Raw genomic sequence first — 21,189 nt, 5'->3', positions numbered from 1 at the left:
CCGAAACTCTGTCCTCTCTCAGCACTATCGTCCCTCAAATAGCTTTATAATCATCCTCTGACATTATTCCAGTATTAACTACACACATATTTCATATTACAGAAGTTATCTGGAATGGCTCATATGAGATGTTCCATGGCAGGGGCTCATATGAGATGTTCCATGGCAGGCGTCTACTGAAGCTGATGAAATGCTTGAATGATTTGCAACTATGCACACATCTGTTACCACTTCATCATTTACTCTTAAAGTTATCTCCTCCACTTCATCTGTGGTTCTGGCCGTCTCCTCCATCACTTTATCCCATATTGTTTATCTTTTGACCGGATGTAATTATCTTCTCGTAATGAATTTTCTTTGAAGTCTGTTTACGGCCTTCAATACTCTGCAGTATCAACATCAGCACTACCTCTGACTGACAAGCGCAGTTTCCTTTTCGTGCTACAATATGCCTGTACCGTATTTACTCGAATCTAAGCCGCACTTTTTTTTCGGTTTTTGTAATCCAAAAAACCGCCTGCGGCTTAGAATCGAGTGCAAAGCAAGAGGGAGTTCTGAAAAATGTTGATAGGTGCCGCCACAACTAACTTCTGCCGTCGAATATATGTAGCGCTACACAAGCATGCTTTGTGGGCACAAAGATAAATACTGGCGCCAAAACCTCTGCATCAGTAAATAAATTTACAAAAAAGGTAGAAGACTAGCTTTTTTTTTCTCCGCCCCGAGTTTCGACCACTGCATTTTCATACATTATCCAACGAAGTAAATACAAATTCCGTATTGTTCATCTTCGAATGCAGCAGAATTTCAATGTACTACGAAAATCCGACTGGCAAGACTGTTAGGGATCTTTGTCAATATGGCCAACTTTACGTTCCGAGTTTTTTCCTACCTGTGAGAAGAGATGGTTGCTAATAGGAACCTGATGAAATGTGAATCACATGCAGTATTCTCTTCACCGTAAGAATAATACGAATATAAACATTTTGCCATGTATTCTTTCGTGTTTGCTGCTACCTCATTTAAATCCTGTCTGCCTAATAAACTACGAAACTAGAGTGAGACAACAGCAAACCCGGAAGAATATACGTATCGTGTCATGTTTATATTCGTATTATTCTTATGCCTAATAGTGATACAGTCAGAAATGAAGCACGGCAACTGACTAAATTTTAAATGTAAGATGACTAATTTCTGTGCAGAATTTGATGTACTAAAGAAGCGGCCGCAAAGATTTTCAAACGGAGAAAAATTTTCGCCTAACTCTCGTTCAGAACATGTTCTATCATACGCAGCCTATTATTTGGTTCTTGTTGATCATTATCAAAGAAAGCAGCAGTGTAAGTAACAACAAATAGCAGTCTCTTGACACTGCTTCGCCAATGAGACGATTCGCCTCTTTTTAGCTGTAAGCAGCAGTAGTGCGCACAAAAGCAAGCCATGCCGCGAACGGCGACAGGCTGTAAACACGCACTATCAGAATGCGACAAACAATGCATGACACAGTACAGTGATGCATTTTCAGCTTATAGTGACGTATACACCTATAACAGAGAAAACGGCACTTATCAGATCAAACAAAATAAGCAATCGATTCAAACCAGACGAAGCATGTGAAAAAGGAAGGGTACCCGTATAAATATGGACGGAGCGCCTGACGCATAGCAATGGCTACCTGGTAAAGCTTAACTGCTAAGCTTACGACTCGAACCAAACTACTGTAGCTGTAACGTCATGCATTCGACCTAAATTGTGTCTCATATTACAATGGACCAACTTTGTTTCGATTTGGAGGTGCGGCTTAAAACTTTTCTCTCACCTTGAATTTCGAGTCTCAAATTTCAGGTGCGGCTTAGATTCGGGAAATCTTTTTTTCCTTTGTTTCGAGTCTCATTTTTCAGGTGCGGCTTAGATTTGAGTGCGGCTTAGATTCGGGTAAATACAGTATGTGGTTTAGTTTCTGTCTGGAACTGATTGATTGCTTAAAGCCTAACCTCTCTTGAAACTTCATTTCTTTGGATCTTCACAACCCTAAAAGAGATGCTGCTCCGATACTGGTAACCACTGGTATTTTACCATTCATGACCTTACGTTTCCTGGTATTAAGCCAGCCACTTTCCCTTTCCCACTGTGGTGAAGGCCATGCCTAATATAATACTACCAATTATAGAACCAACAGGAACCAAAACAACATGTGACTCAGAGCTGCAAAAGCACCCTTTAAATCCCCTGACCCAACATCTTTCTCTTCCACTGCCTGCTGCCACTTTCCACCTCTCTCTACCCCTCTACCTTATTCACTTGTCCAGTTATTACCTAGCCTAGTCTGTTTCAGCCTGAACAGCTACAACTCCCCTCCCCCCCCCCCCCCCACCCCCCCCACTACATTTTCCTCTCTACTGCACATCCTGCAAAAGGATAACTAATTTACTCAATGTTACCCAAAACAGACGGAAAAATGTGGACTGACATGAAGCCTCCTATTACACAAAAGTTATGTGGCAGGTAACAAGAGTATAATCATTCACTCTTTAGCATAAGGCAAACATTTACTTTAAACTTCATACCAAGTATATATTGAGTCGTTTAATGCAGTCATTGTATGTTTTTGGGAGTAAATCAAGTCTGCCCCGTCACAAGAAGAACTGTTGCTAAGTATGACATGGCTGTTACTCCTTTGAGACATTACACCCTCATTTCTGAAGCTAAGTGTCATACTATCTGAAACTGAAGCCAGTTTTCAGAAACACATATGAATATTTATATAATATTATGTAAAGCTGGACTGCAAAATACTTCTAAGTAACAATTTAAAATATTTATAGAATACAGTACTGGATTCCAGTATGTTTTCCATTTCTAAACTCACGTTTGGTATCGCTGTATCCATCAACTTCATCTCCATTTCTATACCATTTCATGTTATTAGTGAAATTACGACGTGATGCTCGGCATGTAAGAATGACAGTGTCTCCTTCTACAATTTCTTCCTGCACTGGTAATATTCCAAAACCATCTGCTACATCTGAAAGTTTGTGAAATATTGTCATTGTGGCCAACAAACTCTGTGAATAACAGGAAAATTAGATTAAAATAATTTGAACAGTTTGCTCTTCAAGTGAGCTACTATTTTAATGAAACAGTCCATATTTTAATGAAACAGTCCATATTTTAATGAAACAGTCCATATTTTAAAAGCATCCATATTTATAAAGCAGATATAATCTCCCTCAGAGTTGTGCCGTATGTTAGTTTGGTAACACATTCGTTTCTCTTAAGTATACTTTCTTCTTTATCATTTTTGTATGATGGTAACACACATAACAAAACAATTTTTTGTTTCTGAACTACTTAAGAATCCAAAAAAGGCGCCAATATTGTGTGACCTGCAAGTGTATCATTATGTGTAAAAAAAAACGCACCTGGACTTTCACTATCTAATGGATTTCAACAGCCGAAATTCTCAAAAACTGTTTATGTAAGACAGTTAACAAGCTATAGTGCATTCCTTTTCATTGACAAGTGCAACACCTCCTCCATCCATAGAGTACTGATTTGTACTCACATAGAAATTCATTTTCAGTGCACTAATTCAAAATTAACACAAATAAATGAATACAGCTGAGAGAGAGTAAGAGCAAACATTTATTAGCCACCAAAAGAATTAAAGATGGCACACAAATTTGGCACTGTAAGGGCTGTAAAATACTGCAATTTGTAAATGTGTACTGACAGACAATTGTTTAACTATGCAACATCCAGTGGACTTATTTATTCAGCTGTGTATTATGCATATTTTTCTTGTGATATCACTGTGTGCCAAATTCTCTGAAATTAGCATGCCACAATGTAGGCAGGATTGAATCCAGCCATTGCTGAAAGCATGACATTCAAAATGCGTAGTGGACATCAGAATAAGATAATTACAGCAGTAAGTCAATGTTTTGTGTGTATTAAAAATAAACAAATCTCTTAAGTTTCAGATTTTTAATAATTTTATCTTATTTCAATGACCTAAGAAAATTATGACCAAAAAATGTCAGGAGATACTGGAAAGAAAATGTATGTATTCCAAGAAGTTTAGGGTGTGAAAGCACCACGACTATTTCTAGAAATGAAATTTTTGATGCAGCTAACCTGATGCTTTGAATTAGATCATACAGCTAATGAAGAGGCACTGAACTGGACCAGGGAGAAAAGAAACTGATGCCATAACTTGATGAAAAGATGGCCTCTGTTGATAGACCATATCAAGGAACTGTCAGTCATGAAGGAAAGAATGGTGGTAAAAATCACAGAGGGAGACCAAGGCTTTACTGCAACTAACAAGTTCAAATGGATGCAGTATGCAGTAGTTGTGGAGAGAGAGAGAGCATTGCACACCATTTACTTGAAAGATGATTTGCTCTACTTATAAACATGAACTTGATATTATTTGATGAAGGTGAAGAGAGAGACTCTGTGTACCTAAAGTTTCAGAAAGTGTGACACAGCACCTCGATTAGCGAATACTAACCATGCCATTATTATATTGAGTATATTTGTGAACATGGAACTGACACTGAATACTTGACTAGTGAACACAATAAGTGATACTAGATAGCCTAAGTTTTACAGAAAGGGAAGTAACATTGAGTGTGCTCCTAGGAAGCCTAATGGCACATCTAACATGTTCAATATACATGAATGGTTTATCAGATAGAATCAACACCACTATAATACCACCACTGATGACACTGTTGCATACAGAAAAGTACTGCAATTGGATTCTGATGACATTTCCACGTGTAATGAATTGTAGTTACCTTTAAATGACAATCAAAGGGGCTCGGCCAGAATCATCACAGTAATAAAACAATAAGCTCACAACAAAATTAATAATTTGTGAACATGAATGAGAACATGAATTTAAGAATTATAACTTAAAAAAGTTAATTTCCTTTTTGTGAAGTTAATATTGCTTATTACTGTCAAAGCATGACAGCTAGCAGGTGTAATCCGTAGTGTAAACAAAATAATTATTTTATTTGATGTACTAACTGATGACTTACAGCATTATGGCATGATTAGTTGGAAGTCACATTAAAATGAAACTCTGGAAAGAAATTCTGAAGATTCAGGGAAAAAAAGGAAAAAATCTGTGGTGCAGTATGCAACTTCAAAAAATTTAATGTTTCGTTACAGGCATTGAAAGTTACTTTAGGTAGTTACCACAAAGAAAAAAAAAATCTTTGCCACCAGAAGAAGCACAACTGATAAATACAAATTTAAGAAACACTGTTGAGTCTCAGGCTTCTTAATTTTTTCTAAAATTTGTTCTAAAAAAAAAAAAAAGGTAGTTTGAATAAATGTTAGTGAAAAGAGTAATCCATTGTTAGGCCAGGTCAGGACAGAAAAATGAGTAACAGTGGATTAACAGGCTACATTAGAACTAATAACTATGAGCTCAACTGTGCCCACAATTTAACTCTGAAGACCTAGTGGTTTCAACATAATTCATTCAATTTTTTAAATTACCCACCAGTGATGATGATCTGTGTTTTCTCTGTGTCACTTCCATACTTATTAGCAGCAATGCATTCCACTGTTCCAGACACTGTAGCATTCAGCTGCAGTTCTGAAATTGTTTCATATCCATCCTCTTCATCCTCTTCACTGACAATATAATTTTTGAAATTTTCATTCTGTAAATCAAATTTAAATTCATTGAGACATGTATTTAACTTTCCTTTGAGATCAGTAATAAAACCTAGGAATTAACTAAATTGAATTATTTATAATCACAAAAATAATGAATGTATGTATGTATGTATGTATGTATGTATGTATGTGTAGTTCACTCTTCCATCTATAATTCTGTGCTCAAACCAAAATTTCCAGTGATATTTGTTGCACTTTATGAATTAAACAGCTGCTTCATTTTTCTGTGATTCTGTTTATTAAATAGAAACACACAGTTCTATGGAATTTCAACAGCAATGGAAACTTACATTCTTCACATATCTAAATTTAAATGCAGATTTATCTTTTAACCACACCTTCATATCCAATTTGATGATATTTATTCTGATTAAGTTTTCTAAACAGCTGAACTGTACATAATAAACACATATCGTTCACACCCTTACATCTTGATAACGAATAAGAAAGCAAATATGAAATAATGACATCTACCTACAGTTTTATTCCTCAGATGGTGTGAAGAATCACGAACAGGTCCTCACAAGTCCAAATAAATAAATAATGGGAAAATGGTAAAAGTAATATGTGATGAATGTTTGTGATACTGATAGATTATATACATGTAGCACAGTACATACAAGTTTTAAAATTATAAAAGGCTCAAAATAACTTTGACACACAACAGTAAAAGGAAACAGCAATGCAACTGGTTTACAGAATGGTGAATTAAAATTAAGAGAATTATACAGTCACTTATAGAACCTAACCAACTAGTTATGACAATTACTACCAACCATAACATTTAATTCAGCTGTTAGTGCACATTGGTGCCAAGAGATTTCAGTAAGGGCAATTATGTATGGCTTTTTACACAATTGGAATTTAATATAATGATACTGATGGTCACCATTCAACAAAGCTTAGCAAAATGAAAACATGCTCTTCATACATTGAAAACAAAGTAAATGATTTTCATCGTTAAGTGACAACATGAAAAATCTGAGTTCTCCTATTGCTACCTTGCCACCTTTACAACATTCTTCCTTTTTTTCCTATTCTATTCGATACTGGGAGGAAAAACACCTTTGGATCAAGCAACATGTGCATCAAAACCACTGAGAATTCACTACTTCACACTGCTGGTACACTTGCTGTACCTGTAGTTTGGAATGAATACCAGTTTCCTTTCTACGCGATGTTCTTGTCGGGCCTATAAATTTGTATGTCTTTGCTGTAATAATACTTCAATACTGCTCTGCATGTCCGCGGCTCGTGGTCTTGCGGCAGCGCTCTCACTTCCCGCGCACAGGGTCCCGGGTTCGATTCCCGGCGGCCTCGAGATAACTGGGTGTTGTGTGTCTTTCATCATCATTTCATCCTCATTCACTTGCAAGTCAGGCATAGTGGCATTAAAGAACTTGTTGAGCGGCGGCCAAACCGCCCCACGAGGGGTCTCCCGACGACCAATGCTATACGCTCATCATCATTATTATTATTATTATTATTATTATTATTATTATTATTTACTGCTCTGCATCAATGACATTGAAAATGGTTTATATCATATGCCACCAAGTGTAACATTATTTTGTAACGTTAAGGAAGAGAAATGTACAGCTGGAGGATGACCTGTCTTTGATCTGTAAGTTCTCGCCTTGCCTTAAGAAATGGAACGGTGATGAACTGCAGAAAAAATGGTACTCCCAAAATATGAACAACAAAAAAGTTTATTTTCATCTTAGAAAAGTAATGTCCATTTTATTCTGATTAAAATGTTAGCAATAACTGAAGACTTCCTCCCAATTTTTGTACTGTATCTTGACAAAACATAAGACACACTCAGTTTTCATAATCATGTTTTATTAGGAGACTGATAATGAGAATAATACTGTGTGTTCTGTGATTACCTCCAAGACGAAATGTTGATATGTTTGAACATGCAATGCAGCAAACAGAAAAATCAAGCAGACAAATCTGCAAATGACCCCCCCCCCCTTCCCCCCAATGACAACCCCTTCCCCCTTTTCTCCACCACCTCTTCCCATTTTTCTGCAAAGACAAAGTTTCCCTTAGTAGGATAATCGTTCACTGACACTCAGAACATTCTAGCTATAACACAGAATCTGCAACATATTGTGTTTCTCAAGAAACAACTTACAATGCAATATTCAGTAACTCAATGGTTGAGTTTTAAGATGTTTGTTTTGAATGTGTATCTGAGAAAAATCTCAACACAGTCCATTTAATAAAGTGCAGATTTTATACAATGGTTCAGCATTTACTCCAATATTGATACAACTAATTAATGAAAAGCTATGGAAGTAATATTTATGGAGGTTACTTACATTGATGGCCATTCTCTCCTTACCCTCTGGCTGAAAAAACCAAGTCACATTTGGGCTTGGCCTTCCAAGAATAGTGGCATTTACTTTGGCACTTGCTTTCTGAGATGGTTTATACAAAAATTTCAGTGGATATTGTGGCATGTAGACATGAGGTTTTCCTGAAAACATGGACAATGTTAATTCAGAAAGCTCACAATGCATTGCAATTGCATTGCACCTCCTCAGAATTACTTTCATAACTTTAATGTATTATTCCAGTCTCCATTTTTCTTCAAACTCTCAAAAATGTGAGTCTTAATCACAGCATAACCCTCCGAGTCCAGTGGACTTCTTTCATTACTAGCTGCTGTATTTTTAATGACCCAATGATGCACCACCTAATTAACTTATGATGGGATGTTAATCGTCACTTGGTCATTGTGACTGGAGTATGGCACCCAATGGGGCATGATATACTGCACCCGCTAGTCCCCACCTCTGCTCACAACGTTGCCTGTGTCTCACTACCTGGAGGTGAGCATCATTTGTATCCTTGTTCTTTCAGTATTTATTTTTCTGCAGTTTTTTTCTTACTTTTGAAATATAAAATAATTGCAGTATTTTAGGAAGAATGGAAACAGAAGATACGAATGAAGAGACTGCATTGGTGCCATCATCAGTTTGGTGTGTGTGAATATGATCGAGACACTGACCACCAGTCTCAATACCTTCATTAAGTTACATTAATAAAGGCTAAACTAGAAGTTATATAGACTAGAGGTTGTCTGCTATTTAATACCACTTGCTTTATAAATTAGTCACACACTGGAGATGCACATTGCCCTGTTGCGTCAGATACGTAGCTGGCCCTCATTACACTTGTTACATGCTGATGCATCGCCATTTTTCCTCTTACCAAGTGTTGCCATTTGGTTGTTATTTGTTTAGTTCTTGTTCAGTGTTTACATTATATTATTAACTGTTACTTTCTAGTATCTAATTTATAAATTACTGTCTATTGTAAGGCTATTATAATGCAGCAAAGCTGTTGAGGAATTGTGTTGATCAGTTTTCTTCCACCCTTTGGGCTCTGTCTGCCTGCTACATGTAGGCCTGCTGCCTTGTTTGTGTATACTTCTCGAATGTGATTTTAGATATCTTGTTTGCCAAGATGTTTAGCTGTGTCCACTGTTCTTCATTTTTGATTATGCTATGGATGTCGGTCCCTGTGTTGCTCTAGTCTATTTGTAGTTCAATTCTGATATTTGTGTACTGTCCACAGAAGATGACTGTATCTGCTGGGGAACCACTTTCCTTGTCCTCGTCTGACTGCTGCCTCATTACTGATCAGTGTCGGTCTATGTGCCCAGGCACTTGCAGCAGATCACAGTACTTATTGGAAGACGGTACAATGCAAGTTCTTGTGATTGATAGAGGTAGTCTGTAGTGTTCTTAATTTAGCCTTGCCAATTTGTGGAGTATTTTTTTCTGCTTTGTTTGTTGCTAGTTTCATGTGTTCATGGAAGTTCACTTTCTTATCACTGCATACACTATGGACTGCTACAGTTGTTTAAGCACATTGTGCCCCGAGTGTGATTTATTGCTATAGCTGTTCGCAGCTATGTGCTTGTGGTGAACTGCTGTAGATGTTTTGAAACATTTTGTAGTGGTGGAACACAAACCCTGTTTGTTTGCAGCAGTGTGGGCAAACTCACCACAGTTAATTATTTGTTCTAAATCCAATGTAAGAAATTTTAATGCACAGTACACAACAGTTGTCAGTTTGTTATCAGAGGATACTCATCACAAATAGTTTGCTGTACACACAACAGACAATGATTGAGAATACATCCTCCAGTGTCAGTCAGTTTGGGTTTAAATATTTTATTGTGAGAGACTTGCTGTTACAGACCACAGTCACTCATTTATTTGTCTGTTTTAATACGGTGAATTTATGGTTTGTAATTGCACTTAAAAAGTGCATAATTCAGCATTGATTGCATGGTGAGAGATGTCACAATGAAGCATTAAAGTCACAGCCACCAAATCCCGCATGTTGCTGTCAACGCATCAAAACACTCTTTGTAATCTTAAGTTGGTGTCTCACTCAATAATAATCTCAAGAGTAATAATGAAGGGTCACTCCCGTTGCTGATGTGTACGTCAATTGATGTCAGATTTCACATCTAGGCAATTTTCCAGCAAACCTGAAAATGCCATTGTTAATGCATAATACGGATATATAAACATTTTACATAATGGCACTTGAAAAACTAAGTTCATACATGGATCTTAATAGATGTCCTATCATCCTATTCCTTCTTTTTGTCACTCTTTTTCCTGTAGTACTTTCCTTGCCGATTCTGCGAAGTATCTCCTCATTTCTTACCTTATCAATCCATTTAATTTAAAACATTCATCTGTAGTGTCAAATCTTAAATTCTTTGATTCTCTTCTGCTCCAGTTTCCCACAGTCAATATTTCAGTAACATACAATGCTGAGTTCCAAACATACAGTCTCAGAAATTTCTTCTACAAATGATGACCTATGTTTGATACTAATAGAATTCTCTTGGCCAGGAATGCCTTTCCAACAGTGCTACTCTGCTTTTCCATCCATCATAGGTTATTTTGCTCCATAGGTAGCAGAATTCCTTTACTACTACTACTTCCTGATCCTCTACTCTGATGTCAAGTTTCTTGCTGTTCACATTACTTTTGTCTTTATTCAGCTTACTCCCAGTCCATATTCTGTACTCTTTAGTCTGTTCATTACATTCAACAGATCCTGTAATTCTTCTTCACTTTCATTGAGAATAGCAATTTCATCACAATGTCATAGCAATATCTTCACTTGTACCCTTTTACCTTGAAATTTAATCCCACAATTGAACCTTCAGGAGAGACAAGGGGTGGGGGGATGGAGAGATGGGTAAACGACTAGTGGGTGCCCTGGAGGAACATAGCTGTGTGTAGTACTGGAGTGGGAGCAGGGAAGGTGTACGTAGGTGGAGAACTGGGACTAGCATAGGCTGATGACAGGGGGTTACAGGAATGAGGTGATGTCGTACGGCGAGTTGCCGCCTGCACACTTCAGAAAATCTGGTGTTGGTAGGAAGGATACAGATGGTGCAACCTGTGAAGCACTCACTGAAGTAAGTGAAGCACATCATGATGGGCAGTGTGTTCAGCAACTGGGATGTCCAACTGTCTATTGGTCACAGTCTGGCAGTGGCCATTCATACAGATAGACAGCTTTTAGTTGCCTTGCCCATGTAGAAAACAGCACAGTGCTTGCAACTTACTGTGGACTACATGGTGTTTTTACAGCTGGCCCTGCCTATGATGGGATAAGACACACTGGTGACAGGACTGGAGAAGGTGGTGACGGGAGGCTGTATGGGGCAGGTCTTGCATCTAGGTCTATTGCAGGTATCTGAGCCATGGCTCAATTGATTTGGAGAAGAGGTGGAGTGGAGACGGACAATGATATTATGTAGATTTGGTGAGTAGCAGAGTATCACTGTGGGAAGGGTTGGGAGGGTAGGCAGTAGGATATTTCAAATGGCTCTGAGCACTATGGGACTCAACTGCTGAGGTCATTAGTCCCCTAGAACTTAGAACTAGTTAAACCTAACTAACCTAAGGACATCACAAACATCCATGCCCGAGGCAGGATTCGAACCTGCGACCGTAGCGGTCTTGCGGTTCCAGACTGCAGCGCCTTTAACCGCACGGCCACTTCGGCCGGCTAGGATATTTCACTTCACAGCATGAAAAGTGGTGGTCAAAACCCTGGTGGAGAATATTTTGTAATATTGTTATTTCATCATGGACTTTGTATTGTTTAATACACAGGAATTTAATCAATGACAGTCCATTTAGTGAAAAGATGAATTATTTTCAATAATTTACCTTTCAAATTGTTGAAGTTTCTCTAATTTGCATTATCAGAGATAACTGCCTTAACCCTGTACATAATAGTTGGATGCAAAACGCGGTACCAGCACGATACAATTCAAATATTCTGCAAACAGCAACTGTGCAGCCAACCAACACAGGCCACCTGCAGTGGGCCACATATCTTGTGCACATGGCACAGCATCCACTGTACAATCTACTGGAGCTGTCGTATTTGTAAGTGCAGGGCAGCAGACACTCACTCTCTCACTTTGTGCTCATACTTTGCTAGTATCAGTACCTGGATTGTTTGTAAGTATGTGTCTGCATTCCAAACTGTTTTTCACTCATATGTGGAAGAAAAATAAACTTTGGTTCATTGTGGCCGTGCTGTTATTTGCACCTTACAGTATGATACAACTGGCGACAAGCATGGGGTTCACTTCTGCGTGTTCAGTCCATTTGGTTGTTACTTCGGGTCTACTGTCAATGGAGTCACTGCTCCAATCTTTCCTTGAGTAGCAGCAGGCTCTTATGGTTGCTATCATGAACTTGTTGGTCCACACCATCAGCATACCTGCCACCCCTATCCCCCTTACGATTATGAAACTGAAGACTGGTAGGCTTACGAGAAGAGGCTTCAGCAACACTTCCTCGCTTTTGATGTCATTGTTGCAAACTTTTTAATTCTCTGTTCTTTTGTTGTATTTGCCTTCAGATCTACCAGTTAGCCCTGCTCCAAGAACCTGCATCACTTTTGTTCAGCAAACTATGTAAGATGTAGTCAAATTATCACTTTAAACCCATACATGTCATTGGATCATGTGTAGAATTCTATCTTTGTCATGAACAGCACCACCAGTCCTACCAGGCTTGGGCAGTCAAACTCCACGACCTCAGTCACAAATGTTAGTTCGTGGCTGATGCTCAGCATGATCCCTATGCAGATTCTATGGTCTGTGACGCTATCATTCTGTTGGACCCTGACAAGGTGGTCTGTCAACGTGCACTACAGTGCAACAATTCATCTTTGGCTGAAGTGTTAAGTATTGCTACATCTTCTGAGGTATACCGTGATGCTGGTGCTCAGACTGAGGCATGGCGTGCCAGCGCCATGGTGGCTCCTGTTCCTGGTCATTGGGAATCAGTCGGTTCTGAGGGGATGGCAAGGTGGAATCAGTACAAAAACAGCCTCCTCACTGCACTGGACAGTGACATACCAAATAGCAGCAGCGCTCCTATATTTTCCATACTGTTTCATGCCATATGACAGGTCCACATGCCCTAAGCACATGGCAACTTGCAGCAACTCTACGAGCTGAGGACATATAGTGAGAGTGTGCACGCGTGTCATTCCCAGCCCCCTCCTGCAGGCATGGACATTGATGTTAATTGCATGCCCCCAGCAATTAAGTGGAGCAACTCATGGAGGGGATGAGCCAACATGGCCACAACTGGAATAAAGTGCTGGTAGTAAGCAAACTGTTTATCGTAGTTCAGGCTTGCTTGGCATTTGGCGAGTTACAACAAGCAGCATATTGCAATTTTGGGGAAATTTATGGTTCCCACCATATATAAATCTGTGGTTTGTTCCTTGACTTTTTTGGCAGTGGGTGATGACGGTGCTGTAAATTTTTTTGGTCTGGATGCTTTCAATGCATTTGGTTTTTCCATTTTGGATATGGTTCACCTCATCTCAAACCTGGTCCCTTACCAGCAGTTAGGTTCTCTATGTTATAAGTTATCGTTTTTTCTTGGATGATTTAGGTTGTGCCACTAATTTTATGGCCCTCATTACCCTGAAACCAATGGCACACCCACACTTGTTCTTTGTGCGCTCCTTTCCAGTGGCTTTACATGATCAAATGAAATCTCAACTGGACAGACTGGCATGACTGGTGGTCACGCAGCCTGTTACATCAAATGGCAAGTTTAAATTTTCAGTTAACACTTCATCTATCATTGACACCTATCATTTGCCCTTCAGAACAACTCGCAACATTCATACCATGGTGCATCAACTACCTCAATGACATCATCTCGACTGGAGCATCCACAAAAAAGCATTTACATATGCACCTCGTTCATGGTCTTACATACTGCAGGGTTGAAATGCAGCTTAGTCATCCATTGTGTATTTGGAATTTGAGGTTTCTCAGGATGGTGTTAAGCATTTACATCATGTCACCACAGTTACAGCTCTGCCTTGCACTACTATGTCAAAGAACTTCAAGCATTTTTACATAAGATTGCTTACTATCACCACTTTATTCCAGTTGTGGCCATGTTGGCTCATCCCCTCCATGAGTTGCTTCACAAGGACATTCCTTTCCAGTGGATGCTGGCCTACAAGTGCACACTTATGCTTTTGAAATCTAAATTACAGTCTGCTCCTTGTTTGGCTACTTTCAATCCTGGCCACCACTTGGTTTTGGCTACGGATACTTCTCAGTGCAGAGTAGAGTTTCCTCTCTCACATGAATATGAAGATGGTTCCAAATGTCTGACAGCTTACGTGTCAAGAATACATTTCCTGGCTCCTTTGTCTCCTGATGTGACTCCAATGGATTTTAGTAAATGAGGATTGATCACTGACATTGTTTACAGGACTAGGGTTTGAAATCTAATAGATTTAAGCAAGCACCTCTGATGCTTAAGAACATGTGGTGGGAAGTGGAGTATTGTTTCAATATCTGTAGCACTACAAACAGGGCCCACACTGAACTTTGCCAACAAGTATAAAAATGTGGGCACTCCTGTGTACCATGTTATAAATCTTAATAGCTGCTGATATATAAAAAAAATGTCGTTTTCTACCTCTAGCCCAGATGACCATGAGACAACCATGTTTTTTTGGGAAAACTGGATCATAGTCTCTAATTAGGAAACATAACTAACAGTTAAAAATAATTTTTTATATCAAAACTGATACTTAAATATTGCTAGTAATGTCATTAGATATTTCTATCAAAATTTACATAAATTAATGAATCATTCCCCCAATTAAATACATACAAATGAAATAAATCTGCTTAACAATAATCTCATATGTTGCTTTTTCTGTACTTACCAAGCACAATAAGTTTCAGTTTCAGTTCTTTGGTGAAATTTTCATTTGTTGCACGCATTTCGTAAGTACCTCTATCTTCAATAGTAACCTGTTTTATTTCCAGTATAGACTGTTTCCCATTATATTTGGTTGAAACAATCATTCTAGGTGAATTGTTGATTACATCATTATTCTTGTACCACGAAAACTCAGGCTGTGGATGTGCTTCAACACTGATGACCCACTTCAAGTTCTGTCCTTCAACAACTTCCGTATTAGTTTTGTTCCCATTTACTGTCAAGTTTATGTAAGCCTCATTCCTTTCTGAAAAATAGACATGTTTAAGCAAAGCTGCATAAAAATATCCATAGAAATGGACTATTTACAATGAAACGTGTAAATCACATTTATCCATAATCAGAGTGTACTGCCACTTGTAAACTGTTAGACAAGGACCTTAAGCTATTCTAATGATGAGAACAGGGCAATGAGCAAGACAAAGGGAACAAGCATATTGAGTATCATGGAGACAAATAATGAAGACAAACAAATGGTTAGAAAAAGAGACAGCAGTTTGCTGTGTGACTCTGCCAAAGAAAAACAGAATAATGATTGAGAGATGAACCAATGGATTTACTGAATCACAAGAATAAAGACAGATACAGACCAATATTGATTGGGATGTAACTAAGCCAAAATACACTCCTGGAAATGGAAAAAAGAACACATTGACACCGGTGTGTCAGACTCACCATACTTGCTCCGGACACTGCGAGAGGGCTGTACAAGCAATGATCACACGCACGGCACAGCGGACACACCAGGAACCGCGGTGTTGGCCGTCGAATGGTGCTAGCTGCGCAGCATTTGTGCACCGCCGCCGTCAGTGTCAGCCAGTTTGCCGTGGCATACGGAGCTCCATCGCAGTCTTTAACACTGGTAGCATGCCGCGACAGAGTGGACGTGAACCGTATGTGCAGTTGACGGACTTTGAGCGAGGGCATATAGTGGGCATGCGGGAGTTTGGGTGGACGTACCGCCGAATTGCTCAACACGTGGGGCGTGAGGTCTCCACAGTACATCGATGTTGTCGCCAGTGGTCGGCGGAAGGTGCACGTGCCCGTCGACCTGGGACCGGACCGCAGCAACGCACGGATGCACGCCAAGACCGTAGGATCCTACGCAGTGCCGTAGGGGACCGCACCGCCACTTCCCAGCAAATTAGGGACACTGTTGCTCCTGGGGTATCGGCGAGGACCATTCGCAACCGTCTCCATGAAGCTGGGCTACGGTCCCGCACACCGTTAGGCCGTCTTCCGCTCACGCCCCAACATCGTGCAGCCCGCCTCCAGTGGTGTCGCGACAGGCGTGAATGGAGGGACGAATGCAGACGTGTTGTCTTCAGCGATGAGAGTCGCTTCTGCCTTGGTGCCAATGATGGTCGTATGCGTGTTTGGCGCCGTGCAGGTGAGCGCCACAATCAGGACTGCATACGACCGAGGCACACAGGGCCAACACCCGGCATCATGGTGTGGGGAGCGATCTCCTACACTGGCCGTACACCACTGGTAATCGTCGAGGGGACACTGAATAGTGCACGGTACATCCAAACCGTCATCGAACCCATCGTTCTACCATTCCTAGACCGGCAAGGGAACTTGCTGTTCCAACAGGACAATGCACGTCCGCATGTATCCCGTGCCACCCAACGTGCTCTAGAAGGTGTAAGTCAACTACCCTGGCCAGCAAGATCTCCGGATCTGTCCCCCATTGAGCATGTTTGAGACTGGATGAAGCGTCGTCTCACGCGGTCTGCACGTCCAGCACGAATGCTGGTCCAACTGAGGCGCCAGGTGGAAATGGCATGGCAAGCCGTTCCACAGGACTACATCCAGCATCTCTACAATCGTCTCCATGGGAGAATAGCAGCCTGCATTGCTGCAAAAGGTGGATATACACTGTACTAGTGCCGACATTGTGCATGCTCTGTTGCCTGTGTCTATGTGCCTGTGGTTCTGTCAGTGTGATCATGTGATGTATCTGACCCCAGGAATGTGTCAATAAAGTTTCCCCTTCCTGGGACAATGAATTCACAGTGTTCTTATTTCAATTTCCAGGAGTGTAGATAGCAACTAGAAATACAGAATTGAATGAGAAAGTATGTACAGAGAAGAAACCATGTACAAGGAGGAGGTAGAAAAATACATTTCCACTACTTCTAGATTTTCACTTATGCCTTATTTTATGACTATGGCATTTCGCAAAGAAAATATTTACCTACATCTGTAAATACAGAGTCCTATTACACAGTACACTAATATTTGTCATGCAGCTTTACACGAACACTGCTACTTGCCATGTAGCTGACAGAAATATCCAATAAACAAATCCATGTAACAACTAAAACAACCAATTATTGATAAAATTATTTACTTGGATAGAAAAAAAAAAATCTACTCATCATGCTGTGGAAGAACACACATAAAAGACTGTTGTGATTGGGAAGCTTTCAGAACCAGTGGCTCCTCCTCCAGGTACAAGGGTTGAAGAGGAAGGAAGATGGGTGAAGGAAAAGGACTGGGAAGGTCTAGGAAAAGTGGTAGATTTTGGTAAAGTCAACCAGAACCATGGGTCAGGGGACACTTGCCGTACGGGATGAGAAGAAAAGACTGATTGTTGGGGTCTGCATAGGACGAGATTTGAAAACCTGAGAGCTTAAAAGGTGGAACATAGGGTAATATGCAGACCGAGATTACTGCTTAAACATCACACATGAGTTAATACGAGTGGGAAACTAAGTGCATTGTACATAACATGTAGAAAACTAAAACTGAGTGAAGCAGGGAGTAGTTACAGTGAAGAAAAGCTGAGATGGAAGAAATTAACATAAGTTAAGGCTCAGTTGGGTGGCGAGAACCAAGGACATGTTGTAGTACCAGTTCCCACCTGCAGAGTTCTGAGAAACGTGTGTGTGAGGAATCCAGATGGCGCATGTGGTGTAACAAGTGCCAAGGTCACAAATGTCATTTTGTAGAGCATTCTCTGCAACAGGATATCACAAGTTGCCAGTAAATACCTTCTGCCTATGTCCATTCATCCGAATTGATAATTTGGTGGTAGTCTTGCCGATGTAGGAGGCTGAACAGTGTTTACATAATAGCTGGTATATGACATGTATCGCTTCATAGGTGGCTCTCCCTTTGATAGTTATGTCTTGCCAGTTACAGAGCTTTTACAGGTGGTGGCAGGAGTGCATAGGGCAAGTCTTGCAGTAGGGATGGTCACAGGGGTAGGAGCCATAGGGTAGGGAGATGGGTGCAGAAGGAGCATAGGGTCTGACAAGAATATGCTGAGATTGGGGGGGGGGGGGGGGGGTGACAGAAAGCTGTTCTATGTGTGGTGGGCAAACTTTCAGACAGAATGGATCTCATTTCAGGGCACAATTTTAAAAAGTCATGTCTCTGTCAAAGTAACTGATTAACACATTCCAGACCAGGATAATGCTGAGTCATCCATGGTGTGCTCTGAAGCTGTTTTGTGGAGGGATCAGCCGTACCAGGATCGGATGTGATGGCCCGGAAAATCTGCTTTTTAACTAGGCTGGTGAGGTAATTATGTGAAGTGAAGGCTGAGGCGAGAATGGTGGTGTATTGCTGTAAATAGTCTGCATCTGAACATATACGTTTGCCTCAAATCCCAAGGCTGTATAGGAAGGTACGTTTGACATGGGAAGGATGGCAACTGTCAAAATGTAAGTAGGCCTACTTTTGTTTGTTGGTAGGTTTAATGTGGACGCAAGTGTGTATCTTGTCTTCAGTGAGGACGAGATCAACACCAAGGAAAGTGGCAAGGGATTCAGAATATGACCATGTGAAATTTAATTGGGAGAAGATATTCAGAAATTCCAGGAATTTTAGCAGGTCAGCATCACCATGAGTCCATGTGGTAAAGATGTCATCATGCATCTATACCAAACCAGAGGCTGAAGACTTACGGATCCCAGGAAGGCCCCTTCCAAGCAACCCATGAAAATGTTGGCATAGGAAGGAGCCATCCTGGTTCCCATGGCCGTACCCCTGATATGTTTGTTTGTCTGCCCCTCAAAGGTGAAGTAGGTGCTGGTAAGTATAAAGTTGATTGAAGTGAGTAGAAAGGACGTCATAGGTTTGGAATCAGGTGGGTGCTGACTGAGAAAATGTTCAGCAGCAGACAGACCATGTATGTGGGGGATGTTGATATAGACGGAGGTGGCATCAATGGTGACAAGCAATTTGTGTCGTGGGAGTGGGATGGGCACAGATTTCAGACGATCTCGGAAATGGTTGCTACCTTTGATGTATGGGGAGAGTTTTGCACTATGGGTTGCAGGTGTTGATCAACTAAGGCCGATATTCGTCCTATAGTTGCTGGCTTCAAAGCACCCACCGAATGTGTATCTGCCATAGCTGATCTCCCTATCCTATGGTTCCTACCCCTGTGACAATCCCCCACTGCAAGACTTTCCCCATGCGCCCTCCTACCACCACCTATAATAGCCCTGTAACTGACAAGACATATACTATCAAAGGGAGAGCCACCTGTGAAACGATACATGTCATATACCAGCTATTATGTAAACACTGTTCAGCCTTCTACATCAGCATGACTATCATCAAATTATCAATTCAGGTTAAGGGGCACAGGCAGTAGGTATATACGGGCAACTCGCAATATCCTGTTGCAGAGCACACACTCATGACCTCGGCACCTGTTTCACCACAAGCACCATATGGATTCTTCCCTCAGACATCTGTTTCTCAGAACTCCACAGGTGGTAAGTAGCACTACAACATGTCCTTGGTTCTCGTCACCCACCTGGCCTTAAATTACGTTAATTTCTTCCGTCTCAGCTTTCCTTCAGTGTAACTACTCTCTGCTTCACTCAGTTTTATTTTTCTACAACTTTCATTGTCTTTCCAGTCTATTTTTCGCTGCTCCTCTCCCACCTCCATTACGTACAATGCACTTGGTTGGTTGGTTGGTTTGGGGAAGGAGACCAGACAGCGTGGTCATCGGTCTCATCAGATTAGGGAAGGATTGGGAAGGAAGTCGGCCGTGCCCTTTCAGAGGAACCATCCCGGCACTTGCCTGGAGTGATTTAGGGAAATCACGGAAAACCTAAACCAGGATGGCCGGACGCGGGATTGAACCGTCGTCCTCCCGAATGCGAGTCCAGTGTCTAAATGCACTTGGTTTTTCACTCTTATTAATTCATGCTTGATGTTTATGCAGTAATCTCTGTCTACATATTACCCTGTGTTCCACGTTTTAAGCTCTCAGGTTTTCAAATCTCATCCTATGCAGTCCCCAATAGTCAGTCTTCCTTTCTCATCCCGTACGGTAAGTCTCTCCTGACTCTCGGTTCTGGGTGACTTTCCCAAATCTCTCTCTTTTCCTAGACCTCTCCAGTCCTTTTCCTTCCTCCTTCTTCCTTCCCCTTCAACCCTTGTACTTGAAGGAGCCACTGGCTCTGAAAGCTTCCCAATCACAACAGTCTTGCGTGTGTGTTCTCCCACCGCTTGGTGAGTATATCTCATCAATGAACAAATCTACTTGAAAAATTTGTGTGTGCCTAATACCATATCTGCGCATGTCGTAACATGGTTGAAAATTAAATTTACTGTCAGTAACAACACACTTTAAGGTGTCAATGCACCAGGAAATGACTAAGGCCCCCAGCATTCTTAAACATGCTTCTGAAAGACATAACAGTTATCCATTTTACACAATATTTTTGCAGCTCATGTTTGCTAAATAAGCCCTTTATTTACTTTAATTAACTGACCAAGAAAATAATTATGGGTTGGAGAAAAAAAGAAAAGGGGTAGCACTTCTTTCTTTCAGTTAACACAGTGAGAAATGTTGTCAAGGGCAATACACAATGAAATGAGATTCTTCATTAGTTTATGTGTGTGTTTCACTTAGTATATGACAATGTATATTGCTTGTTCTGAAGAGGTCATTATTTGCATGTTCGAAACTGCACAGCAGTAGTCTTCATGAGAAAAAACCTTTGACTGCTGTAGACAAGTCAACTTGTCATGCTCCACTGTTCCCCAGGTGCTTAGAATGTGTTTAAATGTGGCTCATGGGTTTTATTTTTGGTGCTATTGATGTGCAACGTATCCTGTTCAACCGTCTCTCAGTGCTTTGAATGAGTTACATCATATGTCTTGGTGAATAAAAAAGTTTCAA

General features: G+C 40.5%; 2 protein-coding genes across 4 annotated transcripts in view; both read right to left on the bottom strand.

Annotated features, from left to right (window-relative positions):
- Positions 1 to 21,189, bottom strand: part of LOC126412521 (vascular endothelial growth factor receptor kdr-like) — an 864,770-nt gene that overhangs the window by 687,781 nt on the left and 155,800 nt on the right. The window lies entirely within an intron of this gene.
- LOC126412522 (vascular endothelial growth factor receptor 3-like) overlaps positions 1 to 21,189 on the bottom strand; it is a 224,798-nt gene that overhangs the window by 113,895 nt on the left and 89,714 nt on the right. For all 3 annotated transcript variants that reach the window (XR_007575302.1, XM_050082159.1, XM_050082160.1), the window contains exons 8-11: positions 14,977 to 15,279; positions 8,028 to 8,185; positions 5,522 to 5,684; positions 2,870 to 3,025 (exon numbers count right to left, since the gene is read on the bottom strand). Coding sequence is in view for 2 of the 3 variants with exons in the window: in XM_050082159.1 (XP_049938116.1) it covers positions 2,870 to 3,025; positions 5,522 to 5,684; positions 8,028 to 8,185; positions 14,977 to 15,279 (780 nt within the window). In the remaining variant the exon portion in view is untranslated. The remainder of the gene's footprint in view (positions 1 to 2,869; positions 3,026 to 5,521; positions 5,685 to 8,027; positions 8,186 to 14,976; positions 15,280 to 21,189) is intronic.

This window comes from Schistocerca serialis, chromosome 7 (assembly GCF_023864345.2).
Source record: "Schistocerca serialis cubense isolate TAMUIC-IGC-003099 chromosome 7, iqSchSeri2.2, whole genome shotgun sequence".
NCBI lineage: Eukaryota > Metazoa > Arthropoda > Insecta > Orthoptera > Acrididae > Schistocerca > Schistocerca serialis.
Note: the sequence above shows the minus strand (reverse complement) of the source record. Positions and strands in the feature narration are given on the sequence as shown.